Source organism: Artemia franciscana, chromosome 15 (genome assembly GCF_032884065.1).
Source record: "Artemia franciscana chromosome 15, ASM3288406v1, whole genome shotgun sequence".
In the NCBI taxonomy this organism is placed as follows: domain Eukaryota; kingdom Metazoa; phylum Arthropoda; class Branchiopoda; order Anostraca; family Artemiidae; genus Artemia; species Artemia franciscana.
The window spans coordinates 16,477,577-16,499,910 of NC_088877.1; the positions used below are offsets into that span (position 1 = coordinate 16,477,577).

Genomic DNA, 22,334 nt, shown 5'->3' on the forward strand with positions numbered 1-22,334 from the left:
TTTCCAACAATTTTTAATCCTGACTCAAACATTTTTTTTAATTTAATTATGTAACTCCTGAAGTTGACCAGAAAAATAAAACAACATCATTCCCAAAAGATTCTATCTATGCTCTTTGACAACCTAAATACACAAGCATTATTTTTATTTATTTGTAATTGTAAGAGCAGAACTAGTAATAGTGTTAGCTCCAAAAGTTTTAACTTAATAATCCCCGTCTTTCTTGGTAGATTGCTGAGGTCTCTTCCTGGCAACCATGAACACAATGCCTATTAATTTCGTTTAAAGCAGCATTTAGTTTTAAAGTATAATGGGTTAATGGGATGATTGTGGTCGGTTGGCATACCCAATATCCGTAAAGACATAGTTTCTGGATCATTCTACTATGCTGAACAAAATGGCTGTCTAAAAATTTTGACTGGATGCGTTTGGAAAATAAATGGGCTCGGGAGAAGGAGTGCTTGCCCTCCAATCTTAGTTTACTCTTAAAAAGGGTACCAGAACTATTAATTTTGAATCAAATTAGCTCCTTTAAAATTTTCCGATGATATTTCTAGCTATTATAGAGTGGTGCTGCCTATGACATTGCTTATATGAAAACCTTTTGAAAACCTGCAAGCATACATTTTTCCGTCTAATTAAAACTCCTCTTAAACTTTCCCTAAAAGTTTCACCTTAATACCCTTAGCGTCATTAGTTATATTAGCCTAGCTCTAGTAGCAGAATTACATAAAAAAACTAGTTTTCTTTAACTGAAAGTAAGGAGCGACATTAAAACTTAAAACGAACAGAAATTACACCGTACATGAAATGGGTTGTCCCCTCTGCAACGCCTCGCTCTTTACGCTAAAGTCTTTAATTGTTTTAAAAAGTAGAACTGTGGCAAAGAGTCAAACTTTAGCGTAAAGAGCGAGGGATTGCGGAGGGGACAACCCATTTCATGTACGGAGTAATTTCTGTTCGTTTTAAGTTTCAATGTCACTCCTTACTTTCAGTTAAAAAAACTAATTTTTTTAAAATTTAATTGCTGAACGTTTTTGAATTAATGCATGTTTGATTTTGGCTCTCTGCACATAAATTATTAAAATGAAATTTGTATATTAATTCTTTTTTTGGCTAAATGTTTTGATCAGACGATTTTGAGAAATAAGGGGTGGGGAAGGAGGCCTAGTTGCCCTCCGATTTTTCGGTTACTTAAAAAGGCAACTAGAACTTTTAATTTTTAACGAACGTTTTTATTAGTAAAAAATATACGTGACTTAAGAATTAACTTACGTAACAAACTTTATATTCTTATATTTTTATTTTGTATATGAGGGGGTTTGTCCCCTCGTTAATACCTCGCTCTTTACGCTAAATCTTAAGTTTTGTCCCAATTCTTTAAGAATGACCCCTGAATCAGAAAGGATGTAGAATAAATTGTTGAAATTGCTAAAAATACTTTAGCATAAAGAGCGAGGTGTTTATCTCCTCCTAAATACCTCGCTCTTTGTGCTAAAGTATTTTTAGAACCCCTCATATGCGTAATAATATCTGTTCGTTTTAAGTTTGAAATCTACTCCTTACTTTCAATTGAAAAAACTTTTTCATGTTTTTTTTTCTAGTAATGCTAGAAAATCCCGCGCCCTTTTCAATGAATTTCTCTTCCCCCATGAAATATTCCTCCAAGGAAAGATCCTCCCACATAGCCCCCTCCCCTCAACCCCACCCCCGTGCCAAAAAATAGCCCTGAAAACGTCTGTACACTTCCCAATAACCATTACTGTATGTAAATTAAATAAAAAAAACAAGTTTTTTTTTAGCTGAAAGTAAGGAGCAACATTAAAACTTAAAACGAACAGAAATTACTTCGTATATGAAAGGGGCTGCTTCCTCATCAACGCCCCGCTCTTTACGCTAAAGTTTTTTACTGTTTTAAAAAGCAGAGTTGAGAGAAAGAGTAAAACTTTAGGGTGAAGAGCGGGGCGTTGATGAGGAAGCAGCCCCTTTCATATACAAAGTAATTTCTGTTCGTTTTAAGTTTTAGTGTGGCTCCTTACTTTTAGCTAAAAAAACTTGTTTTTTTTATTTAATTTCTGAACGTTTTTGAATCAATGCATGTTTTGATTTTGGCTCTCCACAGAGGAATAATTAACACGAAATTTGCAAGTTTTTTTTGGCTAAATGGCTTTCTCATAGGAACGGTGGAGGAAGCCTAGTTGCCCTGTGATTTTTTGGTTACTTAAAAAGGCAACTAGAACATTAATTTTTTACGAATGTTTTTATTAGTAAAAGATAAACGTAACTTATAAATTAGCTTACGTAACGAACTTTTGTGTTCTCATGTTTTTATTACATATATGAGGGGTTCACTCCCTCGTCAGTACCTTGTTCTTTACGCTAGACATTAAATTTTGTCCCAATTCATTAAGAATGACCCCTGAATCACAAAAGCCGTAGAATAAATATTTGAAATCACTAAAAATACTTTAGCGTAAAGAGCGAGGTATTAGGAGGAGGTAAGCCCCTCGTATGCATAATAATTTCTCTTTGTTTTAAGTTTTAATGCTGCTCCTTACTTCCAGTTGAAAAAACTTTTCATATTTATTTTTTCACTTTTTTTTAAATAATGCTAGAAAATCCTGCGCTCCCTTCAAGGAGATTTTCTTCCCCTATGACAAATTCGTCGATGGAAAGTTCCCCCGACATATCCCCCTCTTGTCAACCCTCACCTCAACCAAAAATCCCCCTGAAAACATCTGTACACTTCCCAATAAGCCCTACTATATGTAAGCATTGGTCAAAGTTTGTTACTTGTAGCCCCTCCCATGGGAACTTTGGGGGAATAAGTCGTCCCCAAAGACATAGTTATAAGGTTAAACTTTTCATATTTATTTTTTCATTGTTTTTTAAATAGTGCTAGAAAATCCTGCGCTCCCTTCATGGAAATTGTCTTCCCCCATGACAAATTCCTCGATGGGAAGTTCCCCCAACATATCCCCCTCTTGTCAACCCTTCCCCTCAACCAAAAAAATTTCCCTGAAAACGTCTGTACACTTCCCAATAAGCATTACTATATGTAAGCATTGGTCAAAGTTTGTAACTTGTAGCCCCTCCCACGGGGACTCTGGGGGAGTAAGTCGTCCCCAAAGACATAGTTATAAGGTTTTACGACTACGCTGAATAAAATGGCTATCTCAGAATTTTGATCCGTTGACCTTGGAAAATAATTAGCGTGGGAGGGGGCCTAGGTGCCCTCCAATCTTTTTGGATTGGAACTTAAAAACGGCACTAGAACTTTTCATTTTCGTTAGAATGAGCCGTCTTGCAAGATTCTAGGACCACTGGGTCGATACGATCACCCCTGGAAAAAAAAACAACAAACAAATCCGTGATCTGTCTTCTGGCAGAACATGCAAAATTCCACATTTTTGTAGATAGGAGCTTGAAACTTCTACATTAGGGTTCTCTGATCCGCTGAATACGGCTCGTAACTTGTGATGGGCAAAACTAAACTTGATGAAACTTATATATTTAAAATCAGCATTAAAATGCGATTCTTTTGATGTAGCTATTGGTACATTTTTAGAGTTTTGGTCACTATTGAGCCAGGTCGCTCCTTACTACAGTTCGTTACCACGAACTGTTTGACACTGGTCAAAGTTTGTAACTTGCAACCCCTCCCCCAGGAACTGTGGGGGAGTAAGTCATCCCCAAAGACATAGTTATTATGGTTTTCGACTATGCGGAACAAAATGGCTATCTCAAAATTTTGATCCGTTGACTTTGGGAAAAAAGAACTTGGGAGGGGGCTTCCTTTTATAAGGGCCAAAGGGACCAGAGATAGCCACCACCACCCCTACGTCGTATTTTCCACAATTCTATACGATAAAAATTTTGAGATAGCCATTTATTGTAAACACGTCCAAAGATCATATAATAAAGCCTTTGGGGTGGATAGATTCCACCAAAGTCTGGGCTCATTTAATTTGAAATACATTGTCCTAGTTCCCTTTTAAGAATCAAACATGACGGAGAGCAACTAGCCCCCTCCCTGACATGCTCTTTTCCTAAAACACATTTAATTAAAATTGTGGGATAGCCATTTTAATACCAATAGTCCAAAAATCTTATAACAATGTCTTAAGGGTGGACACAATACCCCAGAGCCCGTGGGCAAAAATTGTATAAGTTACACAGCCAGTAAGTTAGGTTGACATCCCCTAAGACACAATTACTGAACCATCCATCAAGGCTGAACCAAATAGATCTCTTAAAATTTCGATCAGATATGTTTTGGGGAATCATAGGTTTGGGGGAACTGATGGTCCTCCGTTCATTTTTGACTCTTAAAAAAAGCACTAAAACTTCGAACTTCCAAGCAAATGAGCTCAATTCGATCCAAAGCTTATGAGAACGCCCATTGCATAAAAATATTATATTTCCCGGGGCTGCGGGCATTTCACCAAAGGCAATATGTGCACATTACTATTAATACTACTGATACTGCTGTATTTACTCCTTAGACCACCACTACTTACATTGATACTACTTTTAAGGCTATGAGCGCTGAGAGGAAAATTCGATAACATAAAGATTATCAAAAGGACATATCAGCGATCTCATAGCAACGGATGCTTGTGCTAAGTTGAAACTTCTAGAACCTGATCAGAGGGATGTTCTGCTAATCAAAAGGCAATATATTAGTACTATTACTAGTAATGTCAATACTACTAATGTGACTACTATTACAACTAAACCTAAGGGTGTGAAGGAGAAATTGTCAAGGAATTTTGAGGAGGGAAAGTGAACTGAATCACATCACGCAGTCTGTGTGCATCTTATCGAAAGGATGTAACAGCAATATCTTAGAAACAGTTTGGTCTGTGAAATTGAAACTAACAGGGCCTGTCGTAAGGGAAGTTGAACTAACCAAAAGAAAATATTTTCATCCTAATGCTACTGCTTCTACTCATACTACTACTGCTGTTACTATTATTACTACTTCTTCTGCTACTACTGCCACTACAGCTTAGGCTATTCAGTTAATTCTACTGCTAATACTACTTCTACTGCTATTAGAACTAAGGATATTAAGGTGAAAAATTTAGGAAATATAGAAACTAAATGGAACTAATTCGAAACATACCAATTCGAAACACAGGTTGTCTAGCGGATGCATCAGAAATGCTTCAGGAACGGTTGATGGTATTAAGCTGAAACTTTCAGCGTGTGACAAAGGAGATGTTGAAGAAACCGAAGATGCTATGCACATACTGCAACTGCTCAAGCTAAAGGTATTAAGGTGACAAACAAATACAAAATAGAAACAATAGGGAAAATCCTTTAAAGACAGTGGAAATCAGTTCTGTGAATATTTTGGCCTTATGTCCAAGGGTCGTCTTCAGCACAATACGAGAACAAGAGAGAAAATATGTATATATAAACAAATTTACATTAAATTGGGAGAATTAAAACTAAATAATGTTTTTTAAAAACTTTTTTTTAAAAACAGCCCTAGCATCCTTACTTCAACGAAGTTCAACCAGGACTGACAAAAGAATGAAGTGAGAATATAAATTCATTCAAACTAAAGAGAACAAAGTGATTAAATGCAATTTCTCAGAGCCAACCTTGCTTTTTTAGCAAGATGGTTTATACAATCACCCTTTCCATGAAAACCTTATATGCCATTTGGGCATAACTTACAACCCTTGCACTGAGGGATGTGGAGGGAGGCGTTGTCATTCTCAAAGACATAATTTCCACACCTTTCAATTACGCTGAAAAAAAAATGGCTATCTGATAACTTTGATTACATGTGTTTTGGGAACTGATGGGTGCGTGGGGAGGGGGCTTGTTAACCATCAGTCACTTTTGACTACTAAAAAATTTGTTTTAATTTCTAATCGAATGAGCATTTTTTGAAGTTTCTAAGACAACAAATGGCCGTCTCGAAATTTCTATGAGATACAATTCGGGAAAATAAGAGGTGTGTTGGGGGGGGGGTATCCACTATCTACCCTCCAATTACTTTGAATCTTAAAGAGGGTATAAGAAAATCTAATTACCTATCCATTGAGTACCCTCAGAAGTTTATACGACCACCCTTTCTATTAAAAACCTTATATGCCCCCAGGGTATAGTTTAAAACCCTTGCCCTGAGGGCTGCGGGGGGAAGAGGGGTTGTCATCTTCAAAGACATGATTTTCGGACCTTTTAACTACACTGAATAATATGGCTATTTGAAAATTTTGATTAGATGTGTTTGGGGAAACGGTGGGCGTGGGAGGGGGTTAGTTGCCCTCTAATGACTTTTGACTATTAAAATTTGTACTAGCCCTTTCAGTTTCCAATCAAATGAGTATTTTTTGAAGTTTCTACAATGACAAATAGCCATTTCAAAATTTCTATCAGATGTATTTCGGGAAAATACGAGGTGTGGGGGGGTGTATTCGCCCTCCGATCACTAAATCTCAAAAGAGACACTAGAACTTCTGATTACCACTTCAATGAGCCCTCTCCCAAACTTATACAATCAGCGTTCCTATATAAACCTTTTATGGCCCCAGGGCATAACTTACAACCCTTGTCCTGAGGGCTTTCAGGGTTTCTCATCCTCAAATACATAATTTTCGGACCTTTCAACTTTGCAGATAAAATGGCTATCTCAAAAATTTTGATTGAATGCGTTCGGGGGAATGATGGGCGAGAGGTGAGCTAGCTGCCCTCCAATCACTTTGGACTATTAAAAACGGCACTAGCCATTTCAATTTACAATACATTGAGTCCTTTTCGAAGTTCCTACGATAAGTCCTTCAATACAAAGTACCCTGGTCTAAGACTGAAAAAATGATAAGAATATATTGTACTCACATCGCTCTTTACTTAGGAAGCGCTATTGCCCTGTTTTGGGAAATGTTGAGCGTGAGAGGGGGGCGAGTCACCCTCCAATCACTTTAGACTATTAAAAACGGCACTAGACTTTTCAATATACAATCGATATCCAATCGCTCTTTTCAAAGTTTCTACGACAATAAATGACCATCTCAAAATTTCTGGTGTGGTATACATTTCAGGTGTGAGGGGATATATACCCTCCGATCACTGAAAATCTTAAAAAGGGCACTAGAACGTATAATTACCAATCCAATAAGCCCCCTCCAAAGTTTATACGATCATCCTTTTTATATAAACCTTATACGCACCAAAAGCACAACTTACTACCCTTGCCCTGAGGGCTGTGAGGGGGTGGGGTGTCATCTTCAAAGACATAGTTTCTGGACCTTTCAATTACGTTGAACAATTATGGCCATCTCTAAATCTTGATTGGATGTGCTTGGGGAAACTGTGGGCGTGGGAGAGGGGTTGGTTACCCCCCAATAACTTTTGAATGTTAAAAAGGGCACTAGTCCTTTCAATTTCCAATCCAGAGAGCTTTTTTCAAAGTTTCTACGGCAACAAGAAGTCATCTCAAAATTTCTATCATATGCATTTCGGGAATATAAAAGGTGCGGTTGGAGGAATCATCCACCCTCCTATAGCTCTGAATCTCAAAAAAGTTACCAAAACCTCTGGTTAGCAGTTCAATGAGCCCCCTCAGAAGTTTATGCGACCACCCTTTTGATAGAAACCTTTTATACCCCCATGGCATAACCTACAACCCTTGCCCGAAGGGCTCTGGGGAGTTGATTTCCTTAATGGCATAATTTCCGACACTTTCAACTACGTTGAACAAAATGGCTATCTCAAAATGTTGATTGGATGTGTCTGGGGAAATGGTGGGCGTGGGAGGGGTGTTAGTTACCCTCCAATCACTTTCAACTATTTAAAAGGATACAAGCCCTTCCAATTTCCAATCAAATGAGCCCTTTTTGAAGTTTCTACGACAACTCCTTTGATACGAAGTTTGCGCCCACATCGCTCTTTACTTAGGTAGCGCTATTGCGCTGCCTATGATTCCTTGTTGTCTTTCTAATTTTATTCCCTAATACACTATCAGCAACTTCACAGATTACTTTCCTAAAATTATTCCATCCTTCGTCTGCATTGTCATATTTTATTATCTCTAGTTTAGTATTCAACTGTTCCTGGATGGTTTCTCTCAAATTCTAATCCTGGAGTCTACCAACATCATAACTTCCCGAAAGCTAGTTACCCTTCCAAAATTTCTGCTTGAGATTAACCCTAAGAATTACTGGATGGTGATCTTTACTTTTAACATCCATATCACCACTCCTATGTACCCTAGCATCTTTTATTGATCTACTATTTTCGACTTGCAATAATATAATCAGTAAGGTTAGCTGTCCTACCATCATGTAAATACCCTGTTAAGTTATGGGTTATTTTATGACCAAATACTGTATTGGTTATTAAAAGGACTGTTATACTTACAAAATTACAGCAGTCTGTAAAAATTACTGTTTTTCTTTTCCTACATCAAAATTATCTAGGATGGGATACCATATATTTCTATTTCTACCGACCTGGGCGTCAAAATACCATTTATCCACCAAGTACCCTGTATATTTGTTCCTGCGACCGTAAGTAAAATTCATCGGATGTCACAATTATCTATGTCAGTCGGTTCTACGGGGGCATATAGTACTATGACTGATATCCCTCACTTTTTTCATAGGATAAGCGATTATTATTCTATTATTAATACCTTCCCAGCCTAAACAGGACTTACGAGCTTCCTTATTCATCATGAGCCCTAATTCTTTTCTATGTGCCCCATCCTTCCTGTCTGAGTAAATCTATTTCATCTAATTTTATGTTTCCTACCCCTGGGATAAGAGTTTTTGAAACCCTTAATAAGTCAAGTTCAAAGCGTCTAGTCCATATATATATATATATATATATATATATATATATATATATATATATATATATATATATATATATATATATATATATATATATATATATATATATATATATATATATATATATATATATATATCATACGTATTTATAATTGGCATAATAGAGTATGGGTAACAGAGCTTGAAACTGAGCATTTTTTATTAGAATTTTTTTTTTAGCCAATCAATGTCAATTTGAGTCCTAAAGTTTCAGGAAACTTCTTTTTATGCCTTGTTTTCCCATCATTTCATGGAAATAGGCGAATTCTTTGAATTCGTCAGCAAATCGTGCGAATTCTAGCTGTGCAAGCCTTGCATTCAGTGTTACAAACCTTTCTAGTTTAAATATGGTTTTCTGGAAAAAACTATTGTTAAAATAATATCCTCTGGTATGTTTTGTAAAATCAGATTTCCAATATCATAATTCGGTAAAATAATGCTGTGGCAAAGTTGAAAACTTTGATTCTATACGAAAATTTGCCAAGTGCTTAAATTTTGCAACGACGCTGAAATGTTCGCAGTCCAGTGTGAAATTCGCGTTGCGGTTGTAAATTTTGATCTCAAAGTAACCGCACGCTATTTTAAAGTCAAGCAAGTAATGTTTACTTAAAGCATACGCTATTTCCGTTGATCTTTTCATTGTTGCGTGAAGCCCTGTTTCGACTTGAAGTTGAAGTCGAAGTTGAAGTTGGTCGAGTGAAAATAGCATTTTGTTCACCAGAAACGATTTTCATTGAAGAAAGCCAGTGCAACTGCACCAGAATTTCTTTTTGAGCCTTGTAAATTATCAATAAAGGCTGCAACTACTAGAAAAAGTAGAAAAGTACGGGGGACTTCGCCTAAAAAGCCATATTGAAGATGCAGCTTAACTCTGCTCAAAGAGCATGCGAAAATGATATAAACGGGAACTCGTACTAATGTCTAGGCTAGTGACCGGTAATGTTTTTAGTCCAAAGAGGAGAATTTTTTTTATGACTTCTGGAAAGACAATGAAGAGGTGTAAACTATTATCCATAAAAATGTATGCATTGCCACTTTATAACCATAACTTTGAGTTACAAGTATCTAGTCAAAATCAAATTTAAAATATCAACATAAATCAAATCAAACCGATAATTTATTATAAACTAACTTTTTCTAGCCCAGTCAGGTGGGAAAAATTTAGGAGGATCATTAAAATATGTGTTCCACAGCTCATAAACTTCTGTAAAACAAGTCTTCAAAGGTTAAACATAGTTAACACATCGAATAACATATACATCATAATAACATCATAATAACAATAACACCATATAATAACAATAACATCATACATAACAATAACATCATAATAACATCATAATAACAATAATATACATACATAATAACATCGAATAACACATCGAATCCACGTAGTTAACACATCAAAGAGTTAGTAATCGGTAACGGTTTATCAATTATAAATAAAACGTCTTACTAAACAAATAAAACAACTACACCCTAGAAGTTCAAATCGATTTCTTAAACTTCGCTTTCGAACTATTTTCTCTATTTTTTTTGCCCCGGAAACTATATATAAAATTTGTCTCAGAAGTAGTTTGATAGTTCGAGGAGTCTGATGCAAATGAGAGTTAAGTAGCAATATTGCTCATGGGTCTTACAACAAATTATCTTAGAAATAAACCAACGAATAACTTTAAATGCGCTGGAATAGAAATATAGATATGAGATTCTATATTTTTTTTGAATAATAAATTTTTTTAATAGATACAAGGACTACCTCCTGCTTCCAATTATTCTTGAGGACGGGTTCTCGAAGAAAAGTTTTGATGCGTTGTTTTTGTGTGAGCTATTTTTTATTGTAGAACGTGCCGTGTGGGCTATTTTATTACAGAATGACGAAGAGTTTCTTAAGCACTTCACTTCGACAACAAAAGCCGAATGCGGCTTGCAAGCCACAATTCTATTACCGCCATCTAACATCAGCAAGCAAAAGCTTCGAGTTGTCCACGGTTTTTATTCTAAACTGTTGGCAACAGTTGACACCACAGCTGGTACATCTTGGGATTTTTATATATGAACCTAGCTAGGTAATTTTACTCTGTATTGGTAGCAACAGACAGAAAGAAGGTTACTTCCTGTTGGGCTTTTATTATTTTTATTTTTACTTTCTGAATCTGCTGGGTAAGATTCAGTCTGTTTAGACTGTGGTGCTAGTAGTTCCTAATTGTTAATAATTGCTCTTTAATTGCAATTGTTAGTATTAAAGTGTTAGTTTTAGCATTATTAAATAGCTATTTAGTTGTTTTTAATGAAAGCCTCAAAGCTTCGTTTCTATTTTGTTTTGAAATTTCCTTAACCCTTGGCATCAAGAAGGAACAAACTACATGGTTACTGTGTCAGTGACAGAAGTTTTCTGACCTCTTTTTTCCTGACTGGGTAAGGGTTGAATTATGCTCAAGGGCCCTCATCCATGCGCCCAGGAATATATAGAAAGATTTGTGTATTTAGTATACATATCAAACCTCTGTGAGGTAGGTTTTAGCTTACTTGCACATTTTAACATAAGTTTGAGTTTTTGCTTAGTAATTGTGTGCATTAGCAAACCCTAACTGTGCTGTTCAAACATCAATTGCTAATATAACGGTGCTTTACTATCTTAGTGCTAAGTCAGATTTCTCACGGTCAAAATAGAAACGATTATGTAAGGTGCGTCCTAAGGATGTCAGAAATTATTCGTTCCGCCTTTAACTACCACTCGGTCAGACAAATAACTCCGTAGGCAAAGGTCACTGTGGATTTTGAACTGGTGATGGGCTCTGAACACAACTAAACGAGGCCCTGTGTGTATGCGGCATACAATCAGCTGGTGCTTGAGATTAAATAGTGTGTAAATTTTAACAAAGTAGGTAATCAAATCTTAGATATGTTGAAACAAGCTTGTAATACCGCTTCCTTGCAATGACTACCTGAAGGAGGAGGTACCTAGAAATATATACTTGAGAAAGAGCAATTTCAGCCCAGTACATGCCTGGAACCATTAAGCGAAGGTTAAACAAACGAATAATGCAAATTATTAAAACTTATTAAAACTGGGTAAGGTATTAGTAGCATATAGAGCATTTTGATTTGCCTGGTTACCAGAGATTTGGAGAGGGGAAATAAAAAAGGTACCACAAAGTCTCTGGAGAACTTAATAGACAAACGGGCACAAAAGGCTTACTGGGACATTTGCCCATAGGCTCGCTGGAAAACGAACTTAATTGCAGATTTTACTTGGGGAAACTCGAATGTTTGACTTCTTGGGTCATCAAAGTCTGACAGGGGTAGTAATATGGAGCAAACGGGACATATAAGTTGTGAACCTGAGACCCAGCTCGGTATTGCTGGTGAGAGGGTATTTCGGTGAAGAAATCATAAGCCATTATCAGTCAGGGCTACAAAAAAAATGGTAATCCTTGTTGACCCCTGACTTTGCCTCTTTTTTACTTATGCTCACCATTAGAATTAAAAGAACACATGAGAGTTTTTCTGAGTTTCTCTATCGCTAAAAAACTTTGATAAGGGTAGTAAGATATCTTCAGAGTATATTTTCAGACAAGGAAAAGTCCTTATTCCCCTATTCGAGTCCCTACTCCCCTCCAAAAAAATATGCTGTGCCCTTCACCCTCATATATTGTAACTTAGATTGACAAACACATTGTTGGGAAGTATAATTCATTTTATCCTTATCTGGAACCCAACTACGTAATTTTGTTACGTAATTCAAACTATCTAATAACTGTATTTAAATTCAAAAACTAGAACTCGTAAAACTTTGAGCGATGAAGCAAACTTAATTACGTAATTGAACTCAGCAGAAAAATCAAAACCGTTCAGGGAACTAAACCGTCTGTAAAGAGTAATTCTTGTCGATAGTAACAGAAACTCAAAAATGGGGGCTTCATGTTTTAACCGAAGGTACATATCATTGACTCAAGGATTGACTTACAATTACAAATCAAAACACGTACGTGGTAATTAAATTTGTGTATTTGATGAAAAAAATTTGAAGGGGATAGGGATCACTTTTGGGGGTAGTTGACTAAAGAGAATCGGAGATGGGGAGAACGAACCGGTTGAAAATTGGATTCAGAAATAGAGTGAGCTTACTGCTGACCATAAAAGTCAGACATGGAGTGTACGCACTTTTCTAAAAAGAGGGCTGGAGACACAGCGTAAGCTATATGTAAGAGATGTGATCGGAGATGAAGCATTCACATTATTGGCCCAACCTAGTTAGACATGGAGAAAATGCATCATTGATTAAAAAGGGTCAGACAAAGGACTGGACGTGCTATTGGCCAAAGGAGGTCGGTGGGGGAGCTTACGCACTGTTGACCAAATGAGGTCAAAGGAGGAGCATATGACCTGACTACAAATAGAGCTTATGATGAAATATACGCACCGCTGACCAAAGGGTGTTGGATATAGAGCGTAAGCACATTTAACGAAAGGAGTTCAGACATGGAGCGTGCACATCATTGACCATAGGACCAGATTGATTGTAACTATGAATGGGTGTAAGGTCCTTATGTTTAATTATTTGGGGATTGGTAGAGTTATTCGGTTGTAAGTTTTGGAAAAGTTTACAAACATCTATTTTAATGCCAAGGGAACATCTGCACGCGTTGGTAAGTTCTATTGTTAAGCATATTATTGTGCTGTCAATAATTTACTTATTAAAAACAGACAGAATTAAGGCAACAAATTGAAAACAGATGCAGTTTAAGTAGAAAAAAGTTTATATTTTAAAATTTTCTTTGAATGAAAGTAAAGCATGATGCTAAAACTTAAACACAGGTCACCCTAAATATAATTGGGCCACTAACCTTAACACCCTTTTTTATGCGCTAAAGTTTATCTTGTCCTTTACATAAGGTACATAGATGATAGATGAAATACAATACGTTTCTAATTTTAAGTTTTTAATAACATATTTCCTTTCGAAACGTTTGAACGAAAAATTTTATTGTATAAGGCAAATACACAAGCCACTTCATAGTCAAAACACTCTAATAAAAAAGCTAAACTCTATAGCAAAGAATGTGCAGCTGAGATGTACCATCCACCATAATATTTATAATAATTTTGGTTTGTTTTAAGTTTTGAAATCAGTAAAGAAAGAGCTTGAAACTTAACTAGTGGATACAAACTTCAATAAGATTTTAAATAAAAAAATGAGCTGACTTCATCCATAAGGAAATAAGACTGCAAGGGACGCTTATAATAATGAACAATAAAGTCAAGCTTAAAACAAAAATTAATCATAGGCATTGCAATAGCGCTGCTTAAGTAAAGGGCGATGAGTGTGTAAATTTTTTTTTTTTGGTTTTAGACCAGGGTACTTCATATTGAAGAAGTTGTCGTAGAATCTTTGTTGTCGTAGAAGTTGTCGTAGAATTTTTAATAGTCAAAAGTGATTGGAGTCAACTAATCGAATCAAATTTTTTAGACTTCCATTTCGTTCAGCGCGGTTAAAATGTCCGGAAATTATGTCTTTGAAGATGACATAGCTCTCAAGGCAAGGGTTGTAAGTTGTGCCTTGGGGGATAAAAAGTTGTTATGGAAAGGTTGGTCGTATAAAATTGTAAGGGGGTTCATTGGATTGGTATTCATAAGTTCTAGTACCCTTTTTAAGATCCAAAGTGATCGGAGGGCAGATACCCTCCCCCACACACCTTTTATTTCCCTAAAATACATATGATAGAAACTTGGGATGGCCATTTGTTGTCATAGAAACTTCAAAAATGGCTCATTCGATTGAAAATTGAAAGGGCCCTTTTTAATAGTCAAAAGTGATTGAAGGGCAACAAGCGTCCCCACGCCCATCAATGCCCAAAACACATAAAATCAAAATTTTGAGATAGCTATTATGTTCAGCGCAGTCGGAAGGTCTAGAAATTATTTCTTTGAGGATGACAGCCCCCTCCCCACACACACAAATCGGTCAGCGCAAGGGCTGTAAGGTATGCGCCAGGGGCATGTAAGGTTCTTATGGAACGGGTGGTCGTATAAACTCCGGAGGGTGCTTATTGAATTGGAAGTCAGATGTTCCAGTTCCCTTTTTAAGAGTAAACAGAGATAGGAGGGCAATCACCCCTTCTCTCCAGCCCATTTATTTTCCAAACGCATCAAGTCAAAATTTTGAGACATTCATTTTGTTCAGCATAGCAGAACGGTCTAGCAACAATGTCTTTACGGATACTGAGTATGCCAACCGACCACAATCATCCAGTTGGCCCATTATGCTTTAAAACTAAATGCTGCTTTAAACGAAATTAAAAGGCATTGTATTTATGGTTGTCAAGAAAAAACCTCAGTAATATATCGAGAACGACTAGGGGTATTAAGTTAAAACTATTACTACTTCTGCTCTTACCATTTAAATAAATAAAAAGAGTGCAAGTGAATCCAGGCTGTCAAAGAGCATTGAGAGAATGTTTTGGGAATATAATTAAGTTTTATTTTCCAGATTAACTTCAGGTGCTATAAAATTAAATAATACTGTTTGTGTCAGGATTAAAAATTGTTGAAAAGGTTTCTTCAACATAAAACGAGCAACCCATACTATGATACTTATAGAACAAAACTGAAAAGACATACAATGTTATTTTTTCCATGAAAAGACTATGTCAATAAAAAAGGAAAACAAATTAATTTAGAAAACTTTTTCCACAATACAAGTTTTTCAGAGAAAAGTAAAGAGCTCCTCAAAGCCATGCATATTTGACAAAAATAGTCAAATAATCTTCCACGCGTAAGACTACCACAAACCACTATCTTTAAATACATGAAACTCAAAACTAAGAGAAATTACAATAAAAAGCCAAGTCAAACTCAAAACGAACTAAAGCTAACATGAGTAGGTCTGATAACCCCTATGCCTTCTCAAGACCAGAATACAAATTGCGCTTTACTGAAAACAAAATACGTTTGAAAAGTTTTCACCTTTCTTACTCTCATAAATGAAAAATTGTCAAAACCTTAAGGAAGGAATGTAAATATATGTCATTTAAATTGACAATCCACGGTTGTTTGTTCTTTTTTTTCAGTAAAGCGCAAATTGGGTTCTGGTCTTGAGAAGGTATAGGGGTTATCAGCCCTACTCATATTAGTTTTTGCTCGTTTTGAGTTTGACTTCTGTAAATGTTTCCACTTTTCTTACTTTCATACATAAAAAAATTATCAAAACTGTAAGGAATGGATCTCAGTATATGTCAATTAAACTAACAATCCACGGTCATTTGTTTTTTGTTTTTTTTTTCAGTAAAGCGCAAATTATGTTCTGGTTTGAGAAGGAATGGGGGTTATCAGCCCTACTCATGTTAAGTTTGCTTGTTTTGAGTTTGACTCTGCAATTTATTATAATTTTTGTTCGTTTTGAGTTTCATTTATTTATTAATAGTAATTTGTGGCAATTTTACGCTTGGAAGATTATTTGACTTTATTTCTGTCCATTCTTGGCTTAATGGTGCTCTCTACTTTTCTTTGAAAATCTTGTTTTGTGAAATTTTTTTTTTTAATTAATTACCAGAAATACAGCTTGAGTTGCAACATCTCAAACCCCAGAAAAGACGAGGATCACTCATTGAGCTTATCGCTAAAAATTAAAAATTACTTTAACTTCATTATTTTTTTTTATCACCTTGGTTAGATAGGTCTTTGAAGGGGCATCGGTTTTCCCCCAAATTTGTATGGGTTCCGAAAAAAGACATTGCAGTTTTCAATTTGTTTTTTCAACACTCCAGGTTTCTACGACCACCTGTTCTGTTTGATCAGGGGGAAAAAAGTAATAAAAATTGCCGTTCAATAAGTCAATGTTATCATATTGATTGATTAATTGATTGTAGACTATGATCGTTCAAAAATAAAATCATTTTTAGTTGTACTTTTATTTGTAGATTTATTTGTGCTGAGGAAAAATTGCTATTTTAAGAAGATTTTGTAGCTTAAGGATATTCTTACTTTTTTATAATACTTTCATTTTCCTCATTATTTACAAATTGGTTCTATTTTTGTATGTATCGCAAACTTCATCTTAAGGTTTTGCATAATTATTTTTTTGTGTGATACACCGGTGGCGATGATTTGTATGTGTATTTTTTCTATAGGCAGGTAGGTTCTACAGGGTTATAAAGGGTGGGGGACTTTGGGATAGTGCCCCTTCGCATAATTCCTTCAGTTCTAAGTATTTTCTCATAGTTTCTTAAACTTCATTAACCTATTTTTAGCCTTTTATAGAATTTTGGCTCTCCGTGAAACGCTATCGCCAATTCTATCGTGAAATGTTAGTTCATGAATATCTTGGTGGTTTTTGCCCGTATTATTTTGTCAAAATGTGAGCTAAGAAACTTAGACACTAGGAAGTATTGTAAAAATTGCAGGAAATTGCAATATTTGGAGCAATATTTGCAATATGATATAAATCTTATTGATTTTGAATGACATAGCTGTGCCAAAACTGAATTTTATTAGCAGTATGCATGTCATGTTAGCTGGGACTGACCAATCATAACTGGAATAAAACTGTTATAGCTGAAATTAAATACTTTATTCATTTATTTCTTCGGAGAAAAATCGATCTGTGTGAAAAGTTTATAAACTTAATATGTGTCTTGTTGAAAGATTGAGAAAGTGTCAGTACGGCTACATCTTCATTTCGATAATTTGAAGATTTGAGAAACATAACCACTTTAGTTTCACACATTTTATGGTAAAGAACTGTAAATAAGGAGCGACTTGGCACAAAAGTAACCAAAACTCTAAAAAACAGAACTTTGATTACAATTGATGCGTTAAATGAATTGGCTCTTCATGCTGATTCCAAACCTATAAAATTCATTAAGTTTAGTTTCACCCATCAAAAGGGAGGATCCTAAAAAAATCCACCTTATTTACGAAAAAAGGCGGGGACTCCCAAAGGTCAGGTGATCTTGTGAAAATCATACCATCAGATTCAGCATATAAGAGAACCCTACAAAAGAGGTTTCAAGTTCCTATCTACAAAAATGTGGAATTTCGTATTTTTGCCAGAAGAAAGATCACGAATGTGTGTTTGTTTCTTTGTTTATTTTTCTTAGGGGTGATCATATTAAGCCAATATGTCCAATTAGAAGACCGAGGGCTTATTAGAACATAAATTGAAAGTTCTAGTGCTCTTTTTGTTACAAAAAAGATTGGAGGGCAACTAGCCCCTATTCCACGCCTATTTTCCTCCAAGACTTCTGATCAAAATTTTGAGATGGCTAGTAGATTCAGCATAGTTGAAAGGCTCAATAAGTATACCTTTGAGAATGACAAGACTGCCCTATTCCCTGGAGAAGGGGCTTTAAGTTACATTACAGGGTGACCCAAAAAGATCCGTACTCATATTTTATTCGATAAAAATCCATTTTTTAACAAATATCCTTTCTGTTGCAGGACATGAAAGGTGAACCTTTGGATGATTGTTTGCATCTATAGTTGCCCCAAAAATGTCTTGGACCAATCAGCAGAAGATATTCTCCCTGGAGACCTATTTTGCGGCAAAATCATACCAGAGTGTACAAATTCAGTTTTGAAAACTTTTCCATTGTCGCAACCTTCCACCAAAATCACGATTGTTAGTTGGGTTACTAAGTTCAGTGAGCATGGGACTGTAGTGAACTTATTTTTTAAAGCCACAAGGGGAAGTTATTCAGGCAGGAAAGTGCAAGGAAAGAAGAAAACATTGCTGTAGTAAGGGACCACACTGTCCAATTAAACGTGAGAACACGCCACAGTGACTCCCATGTCATTCCGAGTTCTTGGCTGTGTCTACGCACTGATTTTCTAGGGCAGCGTCCTACTGAGTCCCTTACTGCTGCAATTTTTTCTTCTGTCCTTGCACTCCCTTGTCATTCCGATTTCTTGGCTGCGTCTATGCACTGATTTCCTAGGGTTGCATCCTACTGAGTCCCTCACTATAGCAATATTTTCCTCTTTTTCCAGCCTGAATAAGTTCCCCCTGTGGCTTTAGAACACAAGTCCACTACAGTCCCATGCTCACTGAACTTAGTAACCCAACTAACAATCGTTGATTTTGGTGGAAAGTTGCGACAATGGAAAAGTTTTCGAAACTGGATTTGTACACTCTGGTATGATTTTGTCGCAAAATGGGTCTCCAGGGAGAATATCTTCTGCTGATTGGTTCAAGACATTTTTGGGGCAACTATAGCTGCAAACGATCATCCAAAGGTTCACCTTTCATTTCCTGCAACAGAAAGGATATTTGTTAAAAAATAGAATTTTATCGAATAAAATATGGGTACGGATCTTTTTGGGTCACCCCTTATTCGTATATTGTTTACATATAGTATTTGTAAATGAGAAATATATGGGATTTTTGGGGGAGGGGTGGAGGAGAATGTTCCGTGGGAGAAATTTTCCATTGGGATTTTCCGGGATATGTTTTATAAAGGGGAAGTTAAAGGGGTTTCCTGGCACGATTTGAAAAACAATCAGATATTAAATTAAAAAAAAACAAAACAGTTTTTTCTAACTGAAGTAAGGAGCAACATTAAAATTTAAAGCGAAAAGAAATTACTGTGTATGTGATCGGGGAGGGGAGCTAATCCTTCCTCAATTCTCACTCTTTCACTTTTTGTCACAATTCTTTAAGAAAGACTGCTCAAATACAAGGAAAGTTGAATTTGAGTGAGCAGTATTTTTAAAGAGCTTTAAGACTTAAGGGTAAGAGCGAGGGTTGAGGAAGGGATATTCCCCTCATATACAGAATAATTTCTGTTCCTTTTAAGTTTTAATACTGCTCCTTACTTTCATTTGAATACACTAGTTTTTTTTTAAATATAAATTAAAATTAAAGTGAAAGTAAAAAGTGACACTAAAATTCAAAAGCAACAGAGATTATTTTGTAAATGAGGGAGACTTAACCACCACAACCCTTACTCTTTGCCCTAAAGTTTTACCAGTACTTTAAAGAAATTATTTTTGACTGCGACTAATATAGCAAGTGAGTTATTGACAGATTCTCTGTCTAAACGTCGAACGAACTATTTTATTGTTTAAAGCAAATGTGTATCAATATGCAAATATAAAAAAATACTCACTGTGAAAAATAATTTTTATTCCAATTGTCCATGTTCTGAGCATTTGTTCTTGAAGCATACTGTGAAAAAAGTTGAACTATACACTAAAGAGCAGTGAGGAGGGGAGGGGCTGTTTAACGTAGGGGCGGCTGCTTTTATTCACAGAATAATTTTTTCTTTCTGCTACCTTTCTTCTAATAGAATTTCGTTACTTATATCTTATAGCCACTACACTGAAGTTCTTAGTCTGGGCTGAGCATGATAGAGATAAACTCGTGTAGGTGTATTTTAATTAAATCTTTTATAGATAGACTTGGTATTTTGGTTAAGTTAGGTTAGAAGCAATTTAAATAGGATTTGATATAATGCATTCTGGGCGGCCTGATTTCTACAATTCTCTTTTGTAGTTTCCATAATTTTGTCACTAAAGTATTTTATTTTCGTCTTATTTATATATCAAACCGTTCGTGGTAACGAACTGTAGTAAAGAGCGACCCGGCTCAATAGTAACTGAAAATCTAAAAACCGGAATTTTGATACCAATACTTACATCAAAAGAATCATATTTTAATGCTGATTTTAAATATATAAGTTCATCAAGTTTAGTACTACCTATCAAAAGTTACGAGCCTGAGGAAATTTACCTTATTTAAGAAAATAGGGGGAAACACCCCTTGAAAGTCATAGAATCTTAACAAAAATCACACCACCAGATTCAGCATAACAGAAAGCCCTATTGTAGAAGTTCCAAGCTTCTATCTAAAAAAATATGATTTTTTTTTTTTTGCCACAAGACAGATCACGGATGCGTGTTTATTTTTTTGTGTTTTTTGTTTTCTTTTTTGCCCAGGGGTGATTGTATCGACCCAGTGGTCCTAGAAAGTCGCGAGAGAGCTCATTCTAACCAAAATTAAAAGTTCTAGTGCCCCTTTTAATTGACCGAAAAGATTGGAGTGCACCTAGGCCCCCTTCCACGCTCATTTTTCCCCAAAGTCACATGATCAAAATTCTGAGACCAAAAATCCGGATCAAAATTCAGTATAGTCAAAAAACCTAAAAACTATGTCTTTGGGGATGACTTACTCCCCCACGGTCCCCGTGAGAGGCCCCCCTGATAAAAAGAAAAGGAAGTAGAGAAAAAATACTAAGAAAACACGAAGCCTGGACCCTTCTTCGCGAGAAAAAAAAATGGTATACAAGTAGGCTTAAATAACAGGGTTTTATAAGTTCGTATTGGATACCATTCTTTTAGGATGGGACTTCATCTTTTTCTAAATTTTGCAAATTTGCTTACGCAAATGACTTAATGGGTAATTTTATGCTTAACAAAATGCTAAAGAACCCAGGCAGAAGAAAAAATGAGGATATTTCCAGTCAGTGAAAAAGCAAAAATACAATGTAAATATTATATTAAAAATAATGGTTAATGGTAAATAATGGCTAGGCAGACCTCTGCCTAGCCGTTCTCAGTGCAAATATAGAAAAATAATACAAGATCGTAAAAAAATCTCTAAAATAAATAAAAATAAACCCTAAAACCAACCACTAAAATGACAATATACCCTTTCCAATTAAAAGGTGAAAAGGTAACTGAATAAAAAAGGACTGGCAATATTTGCATTGCATTTTACTTTTCACTGGCTGGAAATATCCTCGTTTGTTCTTCTCCTTGAGTTTTTTTTTTCATCTTGTCATTTTTCGTTATTATGGTCTTCGAAATTGTTTAGGCTCAACGCATATTAGATATTTAGATCGAAATGAAAAAATATTTTTGTAGACATGTTTTTCAAGCTTCCTTTTTTGGAATTCGATAATTATCAAAATGGGTTGCTCTTTACTTATCGTTCTCTACTGTGAATAGTTTAACAGTTTGCCTGAAGGATCTTTGAATCAATCTACAATAAACTTGAGGTTTCTTTGCCTAGATGGAGGATATCGACCCCAGCCCGCATCAACGGACCAAAGTCGTTACTAATGAGTTTTTTTTTTCAGCCAAATATTTACTCAAGCTACATATTCATCCATGAAATGATGTGTTCTGATATTTGGGGATAAGAGATTGGCCGACAAAGGTCAATCTACGATCAGTTTAATAAAAAAATAGTAGATTTGAACTTAATCTTAATTAAGTATTTTTTCTTTTAGATATTGTGGACAGCGTTATCTGTAGCTCTTGGCGTGGAGGTTAAAGGAGAGATAATAAGAGGGTTACCTTGCATTAAAAGACTTAATCAACTGTTCTGTCCAACTGCCGGGAATCGATACCCTACGTAAGTAAATCATCCTTATTATGGCTTGTGTTACTCATTAGGGTAACTCAGAACAAGACTTAAATGCATGTCATGTTGATATACTGAGCCCACGTCTTGCCGACGCACTTCATCTCAGGTCAATAATA

The 22,334-nt window shown here is 35.7% G+C and overlaps 1 protein-coding gene and 1 long non-coding RNA gene across 4 annotated transcripts in view; one reads left to right on the plus strand and one right to left on the minus strand.

The window, feature by feature from the left end:
- The window catches only part of LOC136036105 (uncharacterized), a 164,093-nt gene that overhangs the window by 46,814 nt on the left and 94,945 nt on the right, over nucleotides 1–22,334 (minus strand). The gene's annotated exons all lie outside the window — the stretch shown is intronic.
- LOC136036104 (protein spaetzle 3-like) overlaps nucleotides 1–22,334 on the plus strand; it is a 60,739-nt gene that overhangs the window by 28,408 nt on the left and 9,997 nt on the right. For all 3 annotated transcript variants that reach the window (XM_065718106.1, XM_065718107.1, XM_065718108.1), the window contains exon 2: nucleotides 22,082–22,206. In XM_065718106.1, the coding sequence (XP_065574178.1) occupies nucleotides 22,082–22,206 (125 nt within the window). The remainder of the gene's footprint in view (nucleotides 1–22,081; nucleotides 22,207–22,334) is intronic.